This window comes from Lotus japonicus, chromosome 1 (genome assembly GCF_012489685.1).
Source record: "Lotus japonicus ecotype B-129 chromosome 1, LjGifu_v1.2".
Taxonomy (NCBI): Eukaryota; Viridiplantae; Streptophyta; class Magnoliopsida; order Fabales; family Fabaceae; genus Lotus; species Lotus japonicus.
Window position 1 is genome coordinate 119,938,688 of NC_080041.1, and position 19,459 is coordinate 119,958,146.

At 36.9% G+C, this 19,459-nt stretch overlaps 2 protein-coding genes across 2 annotated transcripts; both read left to right on the forward strand.

Annotated features, from left to right (window-relative positions):
• Positions 1-8,033: 8,033 nt before the first annotated feature.
• LOC130732545 (uncharacterized) lies at positions 8,034-12,378 on the forward strand. Its single transcript, XM_057584569.1, has 10 exons — positions 8,034-8,418; positions 8,493-8,576; positions 8,670-8,809; positions 8,900-8,997; positions 10,274-10,362; positions 10,444-10,552; positions 10,855-11,012; positions 11,091-11,161; positions 11,774-11,888; positions 12,032-12,378. Exons 1-10 carry the CDS (start codon positions 8,203-8,205, stop codon positions 12,176-12,178), a joined length of 1,227 nt encoding a protein of 408 aa, XP_057440552.1. The 5' UTR covers positions 8,034-8,202; the 3' UTR covers positions 12,179-12,378.
• Positions 12,379-13,163: 785 nt separating this feature from the next.
• Positions 13,164-18,106, forward strand: LOC130729869 (PHD finger protein ING2). The gene is made up of 7 exons (XM_057581711.1): positions 13,164-13,368; positions 13,463-13,534; positions 13,664-13,884; positions 16,044-16,107; positions 16,636-16,895; positions 17,030-17,068; positions 17,646-18,106. The coding sequence occupies exons 1-7, from the start codon at positions 13,323-13,325 to the stop codon at positions 17,754-17,756; spliced, it is 813 nt and encodes a 270-aa protein (XP_057437694.1). The 5' UTR covers positions 13,164-13,322; the 3' UTR covers positions 17,757-18,106.
• Positions 18,107-19,459: the final 1,353 nt, after the last annotated feature.

Here is a 19,459-nt window from a genome sequence, read left to right on the forward strand (position 1 = left end):
ACCGGTGTATGACAAACTGATCAAGGAATTCTGGAAGCATGCCGACTGCGATGATACTCAGGTGGTATCTCACATTCTTGGAAGGAAGATCATCATTACAGAGAAGTCTTTCGTGAATCTGCTGGGTGCAGAAACTGCTCTTGGGTATCGTTTCCAATTCACTGAATCGAAGCTGAAACCCAAGACGAAGGATGAGACCAACAAGGCCCTGTACACCAATTACAAACCGGGCAAGACTAATTACAAAGTGATGGACCTTCATCCCAAGCTCAGGATCTGGCACAAGATTTTGCTCAACTGCATTCACCAGAGACCAAAGGGCAGTTCCCCAGACTACATCAACTTCAACCAGAAGGCGATGTTGTTCTTCATCCAAGACAAGAAGAAGATCTGCCTTCCCTACTTCCTGTTCTCCTACTTGAAGGAGTGTATCCGGAAGTCTCGGACCACTGCCTCCATCAAGTCAGCAATCAAGTATATTCCCTTTGGGAGACTGTTGTCTGATCTCTTCATTGAGAGTGGCCTCATTCAAGATCTGGTAAATGCTGGATGCACAGAGGATCTGACCACCATTGTCAGTGATGTCTTCACTGCGAATTCTCTAAAGAAAATGGGCCTAGTCAAGAAGAAGATTGCTCCTGCCCATGAAGACACATCTTCTGAAATCAGAAGTAGAAGGGTGCCTCTGAATGACTACCCTCTGTGGACACAGGCAGACAATCCTGAAGCCATTAGGTGCTATGTTGAAGACCTAAGGGCTCAAGGCTATGAAATTGATCTCGATGAATTCTTCAGCAGACTGCCGCCAGCTCCAGAGTTTCCTTCTCCTATCAAGAAGAAAGTTCAGAGGAAGATGATCCTAGAAGAATCTTCTGAGGAATCAGATGTCCCTCTGACCAAAGGGAAGAAGACTGGTCAATCCAAGAGAAAACATGATGAAACCAGCAAGCCCGATGATGGTGATGATGGTGATAATGAGGATGGTCCTTCTTCTCCTAAGAAGAAGAAGAAGCAGGTCAGAATTGTGGTGAAGCCTACTCGGGTGGAACCAGCTGCTGAAGTGATCAGAAGGATTGAAACTCCTGCCAGAGTGACAAGATCATCAGCACAATCAAGTAAGTCTGCAGTTGCTTCTGATGATGATTTGAATTTATTTGATGCACTCCCTATATCAGCCATGCTCAAACAATCTTCAAATCCACTCACTCCTATTCCTGAGTCCCAACCAGCTGCACAAACCACCTCTCCACCACATTCCCCAAGGTCTTCATTTTTTCAACCTTCTCCTACTGAAGCACCTCTCTGGAATTTGCTCCAGAACCAACCCTCTAGGCCAGATGAACCAACCTCTCCCATTACCATCCAGTACAACCCATTAACTTCTGAACCCATCATCCATGAGCAACCAGAGCCTAACCAAACAGAACCTGGACCCAGAACCTCTGATCACTCTGTCCCAAGAGCATCAGAACGTCTGGCTCCCAGAACCACGGATACAGACTCTTCCACAGCCCTTACACCTGTATCCTTCCCAACAAATGTTGCTGATTCTTCTTCTTCCAACAACTCTGAATCCCTTCGAAAATTCATGGAAGTTAGAAAAGAAAAGGTGTCTACCTTAGAAGAATATTATCTCACTTGTCCAAGCCCTAGGAGATATCCTGGCCCTAGACCTGAACGTCTAGTTGACCCCGATGAACCTATCTTGGCCAATCCTTTACATGAGGCAGACCCTTTGGCTCAACAAGCTCACCCTGCCCCTGACCCACAAGAGCCTGTTCAACCAGAACCTGAACCAGAACAATCTGTGTCTAACCAATCCTCAGTTAGATCACCCCATCCTCTGGTTGAAACTTCAGAACCTCACCTTGGAACCTCTGAACCAAATGCTCAAATGTTTAACATTGGCTCTCCACAAGGTGCCTCTGAAGCTCACAGCAGCAATCACCCAGCCTCTCCTGAAACCAACCTCTCTATAATTCCTTACACTCACCTCCGACCCACATCTCTCTCTGAGTGCATCAATATTTTCTATCATGAAGCCTCATTGATGCTACGCAATGTGCAAGGTCAGACTGACCTAAGCGAGAATGCTGAACATGTGGCTGAAGAGTGGAACAATCTGAGCACTTGGCTAGTGGCTCAAGTTCCAGTTATGATGCAGCTCCTGCATGCAGAGGGAAGTCAGAGGATCGAGGCTGCACAGCAAAGGTTTGCTAGAAGGGTGGCTCTTCATGAACAAGAACAGAGACATAAGCTACTTGAAGCTATTGAAGAAGCCAAAAGAAAGAAAGAACAAGCAGAAGAAGCTGCACGTCAAGCAGCAGCTCAAGCTGAACAAGCCAGATTAGAGACAGAACGACTTGAAGCTGAGGCTGAAGCTCTTAGATGCCAAGCACTTGCACCCGTAGTTTTTACTCCTGCTGCTTCTGCTTCCACTCCAGCTCCTCACGCTGCTCAGAATGTTCCTTCTAGTTCTACACAGCCAAACTCGTCCAGACTCGACATTGTGGAACAACGTCTTGACGCTCATGAGTCTCTGCTGTTTGAAATGAAGCAAATGATGATGGAACTTCTGCGTCGATCTGATAAACCCTAGCTTTAGGATCTCTTCGTTTTGATTTCTTTTTCTTTATCTATGTTTTATTTCGTTAACCTCTGGCTCTTTCTTGTTAATCTTTACTTCATTCGTTTGTGATTATCTATGCATATATATATATATATATATATATATATATATATATATATATATATATATATATATATCTGACATTATGTTTGCAAATTTTTTTTTATTATTCATCATAACCGCTTTTACATCATACATTTTCTTTCTTTTTCCTAAAATCCTAGAATGGAGGATCCCTCCTCATTCTTCTGCACTCCTGGCGCTGCTCTGACCTCTCCTTCTCCAGACGCTCCAGTGCATACTGGATGTTGTTGAGATTGACGATCTGCTCATCCCTCTCCAGAATTTCTTCTGAAGTCTTGAGCTTCTTTTCCAAAATCTCTTTTTCTTCCAGCAGCTTTAGTTCCAGCTGGCTGAGTTCTTGCACTTCCTCCACGAAGGAAAGGAATTCCCTCAAATCTTTCTTCAACTCTGGACGCAGGTCTTCTTCCAGCAGTGTGTTTGTCAGCTCTGAGATGGTCTTTGTACCCTCTGGATGCCTAATGTTAAGGAACAAGTCCTCCTCAAAGGCCTTCTTTCTCAGCTCTTCTAGTGCTACGATGTATGATGCCATTTTTTTTTACTGAAAATTGCTCGAGTTGTGAAGCTTACCTCTCTCTCCAACGCTTTATATAGGCTTCACTTTCTCTCTAAAAGTTAATGCTCCTACAGTTTCTCGAGGTTAAGTTCTTGGTAACTGACCCTCCTCTTTACTTCCTTGGCCGGTGGTAAACGTTCATATCTTGCATTAACTCTTCTATTTATTTCGCCTAACTCTGATTCTTGCATCGTTTTCATTTTCTTTAAACTTAGACCTTCTCTAAGGGGGAGTACCTTGTACTTCAGGCTAAGTTTTTGACACCCCAAGCTTTTTGCTTATGATAAAAAGGGGGATTAAACCCAGTTTTTTATGTGTAAGACGTGTTAGTGTGATTTATTTTTCTTTTGGAGAATTTAAGAGTTCCACCTTTATGACCATAGATGTGTCACTGGGCAAATACAAGGAATACATTTCACTTCTTCTGAAGTGATTCTAATTTGACTCTGATACCCAAGACTCTGATACCTTGTCCGTGACTCTGATTACTTATGCGCTCTGATTACTCTATTTTCATCTATGTCATAAGTTTTTCACTCTAAACTCTTATATCATTTAGCTCAGAATCTAGACTTTACTAATGTTTTCATCAAGTATTAGATTCAGGGGGAGCTAAGCTCAGAATCAAGCAGTGACTTGAATTCAGAATGAGCAAGATAAACTATTCACATCAGGATAAGTCTTATTCTATATCTCTAAACTCTGAGTGAATTCAGTTTAATGTTTAAGAATTGTTCATCAAAAATCTTAGTTTTGTCATCATCAAAAAGGGGGAGATTGTAAGATCAAGTTTTGATCTAGTAGTACAACTCTATGTTTTGATGATTACAAGTTAACCTTTTGATATGAACAATTGTGGTACTCTAACGTGTTTTTCTGAGTGTGCTATTTACAGGCTCTGACCTCAACTCAATCTCACACAAATCAAAAGCACTGTGTATAAAGAGCGACCCAAGCAACGCTTTCGCATTCACCATGTTCAGTATGAACAGTGGAAAAGCTTCAGAAGTTCTGAAGTTATACAAACTCTGATGTGGACTCAGTCACTAGAAGTTCTGAAGATCCAGAAAGTCTGATAACCAAGAAACACTGAAGGCTCAGATATTCTGATGGTGTAGAAGACTCTGAAGATCCAGAAGCTGATTAGTGAAATTCTGATGTCCAGAAGCAAGATACTCTGAAGACCATGTACTTCCCTCTGAGTTCAGAATCAGAAGAAACAATGGTCAGAGGATCTGGGCTTTCCCTCTGACTCTGATCAACCGGCTTCACAAGTTCCAACATGAAGCTTTCTCCTGATCAGAAGTCTCCTAGGTTTAAAGGTCAAGTCGCTATCCAAGTACAAAAGCAACTGTACCTTCCTGACGACCTACCTAACAGTCTCAGACACAGCAGAAGCTGGATTTTCCAGAACTGCCCTCCAACGGTAGCATTTCCCATGCAACGCTCAACCCTAATCCTTGGAGTATATAAAGAGGCTGAAGACTGAAAGAAGCGGCTAGAAGCATTCACATACGCGCAAGACAAATTCAAATTCTTCTAAGCTTTCTTTCATCTGAAATTCATTGAGTTTACTATTAGCTTTTTAGAAGCAAATCTCTTGTAAACAATTCTTTGATAAACAGTTTGTTTAGTTCCTTTAGGAGATCAAGGTTGATCGGATCCTAGAGAAGACTAAGAGAGTGAATCTTAGTGTGAGCTAAGTCAGTGTAATTGTTAGTCACTTGTAGGTTTCAAGTGCAGTTGTAACTCTTACCTGATTAGTGGATTGCCTTCATTCTAAGAAGGAAGAAATCACCTTAACGGGTGGACTGTAGTAGCTTGAGTGATTTATCAAGTGAACCAGGATAAAATCCTTGTGTGCTTTTTTATCTCTTATCTTTAGCACTTAAGTTCTCGAAAGATTTGTCAAAATCTTTAAGGTGGAAGCTTTATCTTGAAAACGTTATTCAAACCCCCCCTTTCTACCGTTTTTCATACCTTCATCCTCCATCAAAATAAAGTAACATAGCATAAACACCGTCCAACAAAATGGTGTACTATCCGAATGTAATAGAGGAGCAATGTCATCTCCACCCTAGAAATAGCATAACAAAGCCAAATAACATAAACATCCAACAAAATGGTGAACTATCCGAATGTAGTAGAGAAGCCAACATAAACAAAGCAAAATAGCATAAACATCGTCCAACAATATGTCATTCTCCAAAGCAATTACTCAAAGCAATTATATCAATGACTTCACAAACTTGAGACGGTCCTCTCCATGACAAGCCCAAAACATGTGCACACGATGAGGCATAGACATTATCTTATCTCCAGCTGCATAACGCTCTTGATCCGTTAAACCCATTTTCAGCAGCTCATCCATGACGCCCCTGGAATCATCAAACATGTCTTTATCAACTTTGAGGCTATTACTAGCCTCAGCCAATCTTTCAGCACTCAATTCAAGCCATTTCCCAAGAGTATGGAAGTAGAAGAACGAAGGAGGAGAAGAGTAGGGCTTGCAGAAGAGAAGACAAATGAAACGCGTGAAGAGTAAGGAGAAGAACGTAACTTTTTTTCTTATCCTATCCGGTCCGTTTCTGTCATGTGTCCCCCCCTATGATAAAAAAAATAACTAAAGAGGTAGGATAGGATATGATAAAAGGATAAGCTATCATATCCTATTGAACCACCAAACACTGGATTAAAATAGGATATGATAAGTATCATATCCTATCCTATCCTTTCCTGTTCACCAAACGGGCCCTAAGCAGAAAATAAAAAAGGAAAATGAAGATGAAAAAAACCACTTAAACTTTCTTACCTTTTTGCAATTAGCACCGTAAACTTTGATTTCATCTAATTAATCCCTAAATTCCTTTTTCTTTCTACAAGACGAAAATAATTAATCCCTAAATTCTAATTATTACTATTAGAATAAATCTTTTTGTTAACTAGAGTTTACTATAGGAATGATAATGGGTATGGTCATGGTAGGTACTGCAGTACCCATTCCTGTGCCCACGTTTTTAAAAAGTACTCGTACTCGCTTCATACCCGCGTGGATAGTAACCTGAATGCTCGTCCTGTGAGTACCTAAATGCTCGTACTCATGTCGTTACCCGCGATTTAGCTAACCAAAATTTAACTTTTACGATTTTTTCAATAGAAAACTGAAATATTACTGCTATTATAAAATAAAAATTATTAATTAAAAATACAAACGACCATCTAAATATTTAAGAAGTAACATCATTCAAATAAGTGTAATATTTTTTAAAAGAATAAGAGGGAAAGTTAAGCTTAAAATTTATAATTTAAGATTGTTAATAGATACCTAAAGTTGTAAATTAATAACTTATTTTAACAAAAAAAAATATTGAGAACAATCAGGAATCATATATACACTTTTTCGATGTATAAAAAAAAGGAATCATATATATAATATTAAGAGTTCACTAAATTATTTTTTAAAAGAAGTTAGAAAGGTATACTTTAAGTTTACTAATATACTTTAAATTATGTGCATGTATGTATAATATATGTGCGCGGGTATGGAGCGGGTTGGGTACTATAGTGTCTAAACTCGCACCCATTGTCATTTATTTCTGCAGGTATGTACCCATGCTCAACCTCATACTCATCTAGCTAGTTTTTACTCTGCCCATTGTGAGTATTTTTTACGAGTGTCTAACGGGTCCAAGACCCATTGCCACCCCTAGTTTACTCAACAATACTTAATTTAAAAATAAAATATATATGGCTTAAATATGTTTTTTGTTTTCTAAAGTTAAAGTCTTTTGGTTTAGGCTCCCTTAATTTTTTTTTTTGGTATACACCCTTATTTTGAAAATTATATGAAGGGATAAGCCTCTGCCATTACCTTTACCTAACAGACGTTTACGTAACATATTTTAGAGGACCTTAACCAAGAAACCATGATTTTAGAGAGATCTAAATCAAATAACCATGATTTTAAAAAGACCTAAAACACAATTTTTATCATGTCTTAGGTCCCTCTAAAATTTTGGTACTTTATTTTAGGTCCCTCTAAACGACGTAAGGTGACCGTAGAGGCTGAAACCTCAGTATTATTTTGCCTTTAGTGTATACCCAAAAAAAATTTGAGAAGCACAAACCAAAAGACTCTAATTTTTTTTGAGAAAAAAACATATTTTTGCATTTCCCTTTTCTTTCTTTCTTTTTAACAGAAAAACGTTCCCTTTTCTCTTCGGCATTCATCCTCACTGGCGGCACACCTTAACCGTCGTCCACCACCTCCATTGAAGCTCTAATCAATCCTTCAAGCTAAAGCTCCAAACTTTATCAGGTACCCTATTCCCTCTTCGGCATCAAGATTATTTTTTTAGTCATACAAATAAAGCTGTGTCACATGAGAATTGTGTACCTACTTGATACTTGAAATGTAGATGTATGCTTGCTCTTTTTGCCACCTTCTTCAAATTAATTATTAGTTGTATTGAACTATGTTTATGATCATGTGGAGCCTTAAAACTTCATATTTGTATTAAGTAATGATGTTCTTATTGATCATGGTGGATCACATGAACCACCTGCAATGCAAGCCAGTCTACCTCTTAATTTTCTGCTATTGTCATTTATTCTATGTCTAGCTGTCTTGCAATATTGCATTTTCAGGCTGAAATTATATATGTAAATTTTCATATTTCCAGTTATTTAATTGTAGCTTAATATGCTTTGCTATGAACTATTTCGTGATATGGTTTTTTCTTATTTCCTTTAGTATCTGGTTTTTCAGTTCAATTGCTTGACCAGTAGTTAGACTACTCTACCCAGTGACCCAGCCTTCTAACCGGAGCAATCTCTATTCTCTAGTGTGGGTTGTACAACCATCACTAGAGCTCTATGCAATAACTGCACCATCACTCTCTAAAAGACTAGCATTTTGTATACCATTGCCGCATACATGGACACTGCAGATGCTGTTGGAGATCATGTCAAGATGATTGAGGCGATCCGAATTGATGATGATGATGATGATTGTGATGGAGATGAAAATGATGATTTTGAAGATTATGATGATGATGATGATGAAAAGCCTGAAATCGGTTTGGCTTTCGAGCCCGAGAATCAATGGTCACTTTGCCGTCAATATTTTCCAAGCAAAGCTGGAGGAATCCCGGTACTCTACCTTCTCATTAAATTCTTTTGCCCCTTGCTTCTGTCTTGCTTTATTCAATGTGGTGTGAAAAACAGGCTTGGCTTGATCCTTTGAATATACCATCAGGGAGGTCATCTGTGTGCGACATTTGTGGAGACCCTTTACTATTCCTGCTTCAGGTAGCTAATGCCTCATCCTTTTATTTGATGTGCATATGGTTTGTCTTGTATTTGTGAATCATGATAAATTTTATACAACCCTTGAACTACTAGGTCTATGCACCAATTGTTGAGGAGAAATGTGAAAATACATTTCACCGGATGCTGTTTGTTTTCATGTGTCCTTCCATGACATGTCTTCTTAGGGATCAGCATGAGCAATGTAAACGTCATCCGGAAAGACCATCTAGAAGGTCGGTGATCTTCCTCTGTGATACAAAGTTTTCCATTCTTTTTTACTTCCTTTGACTGTTGATATCTGATTGTGTAATGATTTATTGAAGTGTGAAGGTTTTCCGTTGTCAGCTACCTCGTGTCAATCCGTTTTACTCAAGCAAACACCCTACGAATGATGGAAGTCAAAAACCTGCTGGCAGTGGAGGTTGGTGCTTATACTCTCAGAAACATAGTCCTATTTTACAAATATTTGTTGGGACCATTTGTATAAATTTCTTTTTTCTGAGATTTACAAATGTTTTTGGACACACAAAATAGGGTAATTTGTTTTCAGCTACTACAAGCTGTTCACCTTGAGGACAAGGTGAAACTTTTTCAGGGGTATTGTTAGACAACTGTTAGGGACTGTGTTAGGATTCAATTGCAAGGGATAGGACTTGGGTCCTATGTTGGAAGTATGGGATTTTTTCTAGTGTGGGTTTTATAAGACCTTGGGCTCTTGTTGTATGGTTCCAAGGTTCTTATCGACTGTTAGAAGAAACAGTTAGAAGAAATCAGGCAGGTTGCCTGTAATTAAGAGGAGGGGATGAGAGGGAGAGATATCTAGTCATTTGAGTGAGAATTAGGGCCTTTGGGCAGGAGGTTTGCAGACCCTTGAAGCTCTGCAGTGGACTACCTTTTGCAATTGGGGTTTATCCCTATTTATTTCCAAGAAAATTTCAAGTTTCTATCAACTGGTACCAGAGCTCCAATCTTGGAGTTGTGGGTATTACATCTTCAAGTTGGTCCATGAATGTTCAAGGCTTCAGTGAGAATGAAGAAACACATAATTACATGTCCTAATTACATTCTCAAAGAACGAAGGAAAGAGCTTGAGGTTTGAGAAGGGAACTCAAGGAGGAACATATGGAGATACCAACATTTGAAGGACAAAAGGAGAGGAATGTTACACTAGATATGCGACATGTGAGAGGACATATTCTCACTAGGTATGCGAGATGGGGTTGGAGCAACCTAACATGACAAGATGGGTCTTCTTGAAGGTATTGATCTAGTAGTTCAAGCCAAAGTATGATCCAGAATTGCTAAGCAGAAGCTGTCTTGGAATTAGAATTAGTGGTATCTCAGGATGATTCCAATGTATGTTAGGTAGATTTCAGCAAAGGGAAAAGAGGGACACATGGAGAATGGAGAGGGAAGGCAGTTATGCTAAGTGGCAACCAGGAGGAGAGCGGAGAATGAGAGTTGGTAGGAAATAGGAATAGGAGAAGGTGGGGGTGAATCTGGGGGATATTCTGATATTTTGGAATTATTTGATTTCAGCCTTGGGATCGGGCAGGAATTTAGCTAGCGCTCAGTAGCTACTTCTTTTGTTCCTCCTATTTTCTCTTGCTGCTGTAGTTATATTCTGCACTTTTGAGTATCAAATGGCATACATTCTCCTTGGTGTGATTTTCTTTTCTGCTTTGTATCACTTTCAGCCGCACTTTGTGATTGGTGTGGTACCTGGAAAGGAGATAAGCTCTGTAGTAGTTGCAAGCAAGTGCGGTATTGCTCAGAGAAGCATCAGGTAACCAAATTGCTCAAATGTGTCAAATTCGATATCCTTTCACAAAATTGATTCCTATAACATCACATCATCAACTTACAGGTTATGAGTTGGCGCTCAGGGCATAAAATTGCTTGCCAGCAGATGAAAGTTTCCTCACCTGTTTGTGGACCCAACAGAAGTGGAACCACCTCTTTGGAGTCTCATAAAGGTCACAGTGGTTTAAGAGCTGTATATTTTTGTGAGGTTTATTTGCTCATTGTTGAGAATGAAAATATGGCTAACTTCTATAAAGTCAAAAAATGATAAATCTAATTATATTAGTGTTCATAAAATGTACACTGGTAACAGGACATTTAATTTGTATCTGGCTAAGAAACTTAAAACATGCTTGATGTCATTTTTGAATGAAACATACACTGGTCATTAGAATTAGAAGTTACTGTGCATAATTGTATTATATCCTCTGATTTTGCTTCTTGATAGCTCACATCTGAGATCATGACTATACAGTTGGCAGCAGCAACTTTATGTGGCCTGAATATGAGATCATCATTGGAGATGAAAGTGAATCTAACAGAGATGTATCCGAGGATAATACCTTACATAATTCTTTGATCTTGAGGAATAGGATTGATGACTCAATGGATTCACTTATGGATAGCTTTCAGGTATTACCTCTCATTTTTAATTAAGCTTACATTACTTATTGAAGTATATTATGTGCTAATTATATTGTCCATTAATAGGGTACTGATGATCAAAACAGTTGGACCAACTTTGTGGAATGCATTGCCGAAGCCCCTGAACAAGTATTGAGGTAATTAATATTTAGAAAATGTATGGTGCTTAATTGATTCAGTAAACTGGCTTATGTGCCCTTGCGTAGACAGATTATTTACTGAACTGAGTGGGATAAAATGTTTACCATTAATCATCTTTCCTACAACAGCAACAACGAACAACTAAATCTCTTCTCTTTAAATAGGCTGGATTAAATGTATCATCATAATTTCCTATGATGTATCAAGCTCAAAGATAGTTCTTTTAGCTTTACATGTCTATTGATGATTCAACTGTAGTTTATTTTGCATTAAAAAGAAGGAAGAATACCTGTTGCAATGCACTGTTTAATCTGAAAGTAATAAACCTTTTAGAATCTGCAATTTTTGCATGATCTGAAACGTCGATCCACGTTTGAGTCAACATGTCAAAATCTTACTTCTCCGGTGATGCATTTGGATGTGTTTTCCCGACACAAATTGGCACTTAGTTGTCCTCAAAATTACATTATAAAATGTGCATTGTATAGATAATCATATTTTGTGATGTGTGCTAAAAAAAGTTTTTCCATGTATAAAGTGACTAGTGTTATTTACTTTATCAATGAAATTTTGTTTAATTACAGTTTTGATGCTTCTGACATAAACAGGTATTATAGGAATACTAATGCTAAGCCAATATGGCCTGTTTCAAAGGGGAGGCCATCCAGAGCTGATATCCCTAAATGCAGTTATTGTGGTGGACCTATGTGTTGTGAATTTCAGGTAATTATATTAGTTATTTGAGAAATCATTTTCTATAGCTGAATCTCATTCTACATGTACTACCATTTCTTTTGCTTGATCAAATTTTCTTAGCTCTTGTTTCCTTTAGATACTGAATTGTTAAATGTTGTTGTTGGTGCTAGATTTTGCCACAGTTGCTGCATTTCTTCAAGGTTGACAATGAAGCTGGCTCTTTGGATTGGGCTTCGATTGTGGTGTATGCATGCGAAGCCTCTTGCGATGCAAGTTTGCCATACAAACACGAATTTGCTTGGGTTCAACTTTATTAACTTCCCATTACCTAAAAGTCAATTTTTGGCTTTTACAATTTTGCTCAAAAGTATTAAGATTTTTTTTCAGATTTGGTGGAAGAGGTAGGAATTTGTATAATTACTTCAAGATGTACCAAAAATAACAATAATTGAGGACTATGATAGGTGATTGAATAATTTATAGGCTTATGCTGTGTCCTTGTTGAAAGAATTTTTTTTTGCCCCTCTAAAAGAAATAGGTTTGTGTTTTATATATATATATATATATATTTGTTATTGGTGTTCTATATACATATTATTATTTATGAAGCACCACCAAGCGTCTAAATCAAGTGACACAAAGTTGTTCTATCTTAAGTTGAGCTGTTGAGGCATTGGGTTCAAGTTCATATGAATGCAGTTACGTTATATACTTGGTAGGAAGGATTTTACCGTTCATAGAGGTCCTACCTGAGTCGAATAAGATTGTCTTAGAAGAGAACACGTATTATGTTTAAAAAGAACTTTTGATGCAACAAACCCTTTGCATTAATAATTGAGAAAAATGTAGTTTTTATCTTTCTTTCCTTTTTCACATAGAAAGAATCTTTTATGTCATTTTGATATTTATATCACTTTCGTTATGTCGAAACTTATCTTTGAAAGTTGAGAAATTCTTGAATGAATAAAAGTTAAAGGATAATAACTAACAATTAGGCTTAAAAGACATTCGTGATATGAAACGAAAGTTGCTCGATGCTTACACTTAATTGAACATTCACTCAAAAAGAGAATAATATAAGTGATTGACAAATTTAAATTTTCAAAAAGCAATGATATATAGCTCTTGCCTTTCATCAAAATATGAAAATATAAACTCAAATTATTTCAAAATATTTGAATTCTTAATTATTTATATTCAAACTTAAATTCATTTGATTGACAATTTTTTTTACATATCATATGAATAAATCATTGAATGTGAATGTAACAGCTACCATATTCCTGAGAACAGAAATCCCCGCCTTTTTTTACCTTATAAAAAATACACCTTGCTCATACGACATCGTTTCGAAGCTTTCATCTCCCACATCGCATCTGAACCAGCAACAATCCTTCTAGGGTTCGCAATCGCAATCACAAACCCTAACCCCTCTCCAATTGCAACAATCATCCTGCTAAAATGGCAATTGCACGCACTGGAGTCTACGTCGATGACTATTTGGAGTGTAAGCGATTTTTTTTCCCCTTTTTTTGCCCTAATTTCCCCCATTTTTCATGAATTTCTCCTCAATTTCATCGTTGAATTTTCCATCCCCCCAGATGCCAATACATTGCCTGCTGAGCTTCAGAGACTGCTCAACACCGTCCGTGAACTCGATGAACGATCCCAATGTAAATGCTTTCTCAAAAAATTTGTTTTTTTAATATTAAAATTTTTCATGTGATTTCTTAGGTTTACATCATTGTATTAATTAATTAATTTATTTATTTCTAATTGTGGTGTTTGTGGTGTGATGAAAGCTATGATAAACCAGACTAGGCAGCAAACAAAGTACTGTATGGGGTTCTCATCACATGGCTCTAGGAAGGGTAATAATCATTACTACAATAGTAACAGTTACGCGAACGAGGATGACGATGCCGCTATTGAGAAAATGCGAAAAGACATCGAGACATATCAGGATAATGCATTGAGTCTGTGTACTGAGAAGGTTTTGTTGGCACGACAAGCATATGAACTGGTGAGCCTCTTTTTTTTCTTTTTATTGTGCTTTTGACTAGGCTATTTATGACTTGGAAAAGAAACTATTGCTAATGGACGAACACGAAACCTCAAATAGAATGATCGATGGTGATGAAGCTCGTCGAAATGGTTGTAATGGGACATGGCTTAAGATGGGTGAATAAAATAATACCTATAACTGATATGTGCGAGATAGGGGAATGCCTTAATGATAATGTGATTAAAATTAAATTGCTTTCCAAGTGAGCTTTGAACATAACATATCGGGTAATTTTTTCTGTATTCCTTTAGTACATGTACCCCCGGCCCCCAACTGTCACATTGTGAGTGTGGATGTACATGTACTACTGAGTCTTCAATACTACAAGAGTATTAAAATTTGTTCGTCATCTAGATTGTAATATATAGCTGTTAATGTAAATTAATTATGTATTTGTATGCTTCTTTAAGATGTGCAATTCATCAATACGTCTAGCCATGTGCAGTCTGGCAGTGTTCTCTTTTACTATGAGTTCTAACAAGGATTACAAGTGTTTTTCCCTTAGAGCTAAGATATATGTTGTCCTCAAACCCTGGCAGAAGAACACTATTCCAAACTTGTATTTTTCAACGAACATGCCATTTTTCGTTTTCCCTCTCTTCTTTTATATGGTTCTGGACCTTTTTCCTTGGGCTTTTCAAGTTCTCGTGGTCCCATCGTTGTATGTTTTCCCTGTCTTCATGCGGGTAATTCTTCGCTGTGTCCGTTATGTCGTCCTTTCTTCTGTACATGCGGTTGTACCTTTAGTCCCAGGAATCTCTGTTCCACATTGTTTCTCCCTTATGTGTAGTTAAACACATGCTTGCTATGTAATGGAGTTCCTCAGTAACTGTTAAAGCACAATGGAACATATCTTCGTGAATACAACTTTAAAGTCATTGCACCCTCTTCTTATTCAAAGTGTCCCATTATTTTCACCTGATACTTGATGAGGATATTACAATTTTCTTTCAGTTGGAAGTGTATAAACCTGATACTTCTATTTCTTCTTCTTCACAGAGAAGCCCCATTCATCAAATTCAAGGGTGAGATCACTCTTTATGCTGCATTCTGATTGTTTTACATGAGAATGGGTTGGAAACTGGAAAAACTATTCCAACAAGCAAAAATAGCCCTTAGTAACTTTAACTACGCGGTGAATGATGATTCCTTATAGGTTTAGGAATTTCATAAAGATTTTTTATTTCCTTTCCCATTAGATTTTACTAATCATTATCTCCTTACAGCAGCCTTTTTATTCCCTCACCATGAAACCAACTGATATCTCCACCAACACACCTCCGAAAATCACCGTCTCATTTTCTCTCAAAAACAGCCGCACTCCTCCATCTTCATCCATTTTCACGATAAAAATACCTCCATTTTCATCATCCAAAATTGTTCAATTTAAAACAAGAGGACCGTGTTTTATTGCCTCCAAGCACCATAATTGATACTCTTAATAAACGAACCCATTGAACCATTATTACAAAATTGCCTTCCATATCATCAAAATCTCAGCTATTCAGAAACCCATTTGATATTTCCTTCCTTCTCTGCCTGGAAGTATAATTCGGTCTTTACTTTCCATTTTATCATCCTGACACCACCCACACAGCCACACATTCATCACACCCTCCCCTAACCTGAAACCCCATTACCCGCCTGAAACCCTAACCCCAACCCCCACTGCACATCCTTCCTCATCCCACTGTGCCCACCTGAAACCCCAATCCCCATCTTTTTTCTACTTGATGAGAGGAGAGGAAGGATAGAGGAGTTTGCGATTGCTTCAATGGTAGAATGGTGGAGTTGGGCCGCAGAGGCCATGGACGGTGTGATGGTGTCTGGGTTGTGTGGATGGTGGTGGCGGTTGTTCCCTTCTGTGACAATTGCACAATCGCGATAATAGGGGGACTAAAAGTGCAATTAAGCCTATTTTGTTTTTACGACATGCTATATTCACCTCCTACACATGCACAATATGAAAAAAACTACTTCCTGTTGATTCCAAGGTGAAATAACAGTTCTTATCTTGGAAGTCCTGTGAATTTTCCGCATTTTGCTTCTGCTTATGCATACAAGGAACATTATTCAGCTATAGTTTACAAGTTTCAATCTTCTTTTATTTGCATCAGATAGATAGCCATGTAAAACGACTTGATGAGGATTTAAACAACTTCGCCGAAGATTTAAAGCAAGGTAAAATAGCTGTGTAATTTTCATTCTGATTTTTTGTTGCATCATGTGCACACAAATATTTCCAAAATCAACCTAAATTTACTATGATCGTGAAGACTTACTACTGTGTTGATTACATATTTTACTGGAAAAGGGATCTGGGATGAGAGTGCCATGAGTGTATTTATTAAGAAAGAATTTATGTCTTTACCCCCTAATCAACGTGCCAATGCCCCTGTATCTTCAAGTAACTAGTTTGTCTAATTTTTCCACAAAAGTATATTTTGTTTTCTTTGATACCAATAACATGAATATTTGAATTTGAGGTGAAAGAATATGTGGGTAAATGCATTATTGGGTGTTTCTGGACCTATTTAAAGTAGCTTATAATGAATTAGAAAGAAAGTGCAGAAACAAAAGGGAATATAGTTTTGGAGATTTGGGAACTTGTTTTTTTATTTTTCTTTCTAAAATGTTATTAAAATAGTTTTTTTGTACTTTATCAATTTATGATCCTTTTTTTATTCTCTTCTCATTTAATTTCATCAGAGGGAAAAATAGCACAAGATGAACCAGCGATTCTTCCCCCATTGCCTATAGTCCCTAAACCTGAAAAGCGCAGGCAAGTCGTATATGGAACACCTCAATCGAAGAGAATTGATTACAGGGATAGAGACTGGGATCGGGAACGTGATAGGGACTTTGAGCTAATGCCTCCGCCAGGAAGTCATAAGAAGGACTATGTAATCCCCATGGATGTTGATCAACCCATTGATCCAAATGAGCCAACATACTGTGTTTGTCATCAGGTTCCGATATGCTGTTCATAATACATTTTATCGCTCTTAATCTCCTTCTAGGCTATTACTCCATATTGTCCCTTTGTTTTTGCTTAAAATATTCTAGTAAGAAACTGAGGCTGTTTTATTATCTGATCATTCAGGTATCTTTTGGAGATATGATTGCTTGTGATAATGAAAATGTAAGTACATTTTACTTTGCTCTCTCCTGCGCTGTATGTGTTTTACCTTTTTCTTTTTGTTTGGGGGAACTAGGGTTGGCAGAGTGCAGAATGTATTTAATCTCCTGCATCAAGTGCAATTACTATATGGTGTTCATTCCTTTACAGCTTTTTTTCTACTTTTTGGGTTGCTACATGCCAAAAAAATCTGCCATAGATAATTACAGTTCTTAAAATAAATTGTTAATGAGATCACATAAAAAAATATGATGCAGCTTAACACTGAGTATCTAACAATGAGGCATGTAACTTAATATTGGTTTGGAATCACTTCTATTACATTTTTTTCTTTTTGATCTTAAGCATTAAGAGGGACTTCGAAGAATTGGAGCTGTTTATTTTATTTTTCGCGGAAAAAATTGAAAAACTGTTGATGGTGGTTAACCGCATACTCACCTGGGTTAACTATTGTATTATAGACTGCCAATCGTCTTTTTATTCAGTAGCTTTTCCCTGCTAAATACCAATCAATGTTAATATTTTTTGTTCTCTCCTTCATTGTTTTTTACTCTGATGTTTACTATGTTATTCTTGACAGTGCCAAGGTGGTGAATGGTTCCACTATGCTTGTGTTGGCCTGACACAAGAGACAAGGTTCAAGGGGAAGTGGTATTGTCCAACTTGCAGATTACTACCACAATGTCAATGATGAGTCTTTGAACCAGTTAAACTACACTCTTAAATAGCCATTGTTGTTTGAATATATTTTCTTACTTTTTAGTGAATGCATAATTTTGGAGCTGTATTATGATGGATGGGGTAAGTTTATTGCAAATCCCCTTGTAACCCTTTCCCTCCTTCCTCCCCGCCCTGCTTAGAAAACACACGTGGGGTTCGACTTATTTCTCTTGTGTTTTGCTTGGCCACTTGTGTTGTGAGCTCTGTCATGCCATGTATAAAGAAGTCCTAAGACTTGCAAGATACGGTTCTAGATTTGAATTAGGGAGAAGGTTCATTACTTGTACGTGAAATGCAAAAGTAGAGGCCTTTGTTAAGAAATCTTTCTATTGCTCTAAAATTTTAGTTAGTTCATGAAATAAAGAGAATGGAATGAAATAAGATTTGCTATGACCCAAAAAACATTTGAAAGATTTGTTTCTTCTTGATGCTATGAGAATGAAAAATGTTAAGTTATGTCTGATAAATCTGATGTATATTATAATAATGTGTGAGTACAGTTTTGTGTCATTTTCTCTCACGAGAGAAGAAAGATAAGAAGAGTGAGAATCGTTTAGAATAAGATACCAGTGGACCTAACAGTCTTTTCAACAAATAGTTTGGGCGCGTCTTTCAAATCTGAAACACGCGGACTTCTGAAGCGGGAAATGGATGGATGCTTTGTTTGTAGTGTACGGTAACATCAGACAGACAAGACAAAAATCAAAGACCCTGCAGTCCAATTCACGATCTTACCCTCCAACAGATTTGATTTTTCAGGTAGTGTTCAAAACTTCAAATTGCTATTTTAAAAATCAAAGTGATGATATAATGATTTTATAAAGTGTTATTTTGAGAGTAGTCTTAGAAGAAATAAGTATTCTCCGAAACTTTTCCCTAACCATATTCTTTTGTTTTAAGCCTTTTTGATTCACTATAAATATTCTTAGAAACTTGGTATCTTCATGTAGTCACACTTATATTTATAAAAAAAAACATTTAAGCTCGATTAGTGTTTCATGCGTTGACTTGTCCAAGCGATATCAAATTTTGTTGACTTTGCGTCTAGAGATGGTTCTTACTTCTTAGTACCTTTCTTAAAATACTAGTCTTAGACAAATATAACATTCACAATTTTAATATTGTTGTAGTCAAAACCTTTATCAATTTTCAAATTAAAACGCCTCTAAACTTAACATATCCTAACACACTATGTACATTAAAATAATTAATGAATTATTTAAAAATTTTAAATTAAAACATCACCTATGAGAATGAAATTCTTCTTAGTCATAACTATTTAAATTCGTTTTTTTTATATTTTCGTGTCAAGTTTAAAACATTTTACCAATTTATTTTCTAATTATAGTAATGATTTTTAATATAAATCCAAATTTCTATTCTTAACTTTCAAGAAAAATTTTAAAAAATTTTCTATTCTTATGATTTTTTAATAATATTTATATTATATATTAAATATAAAAAATTTATTGATTTACCATTTTACCATTTTGTATATCAAATTTTAATCATTCATTTCAAATCTACAACATAAATATTATATTATAGACTTGTTAATTTTTTTTGTACCACTCAGTCTCCGGATCCTTTTTATAAATTGGAAAACATTTAAATTCTCTTTTTAAAGATTAATCCTTAATTTTTCTTTCCCAGTTCATATGTCCTGGGTTCTTA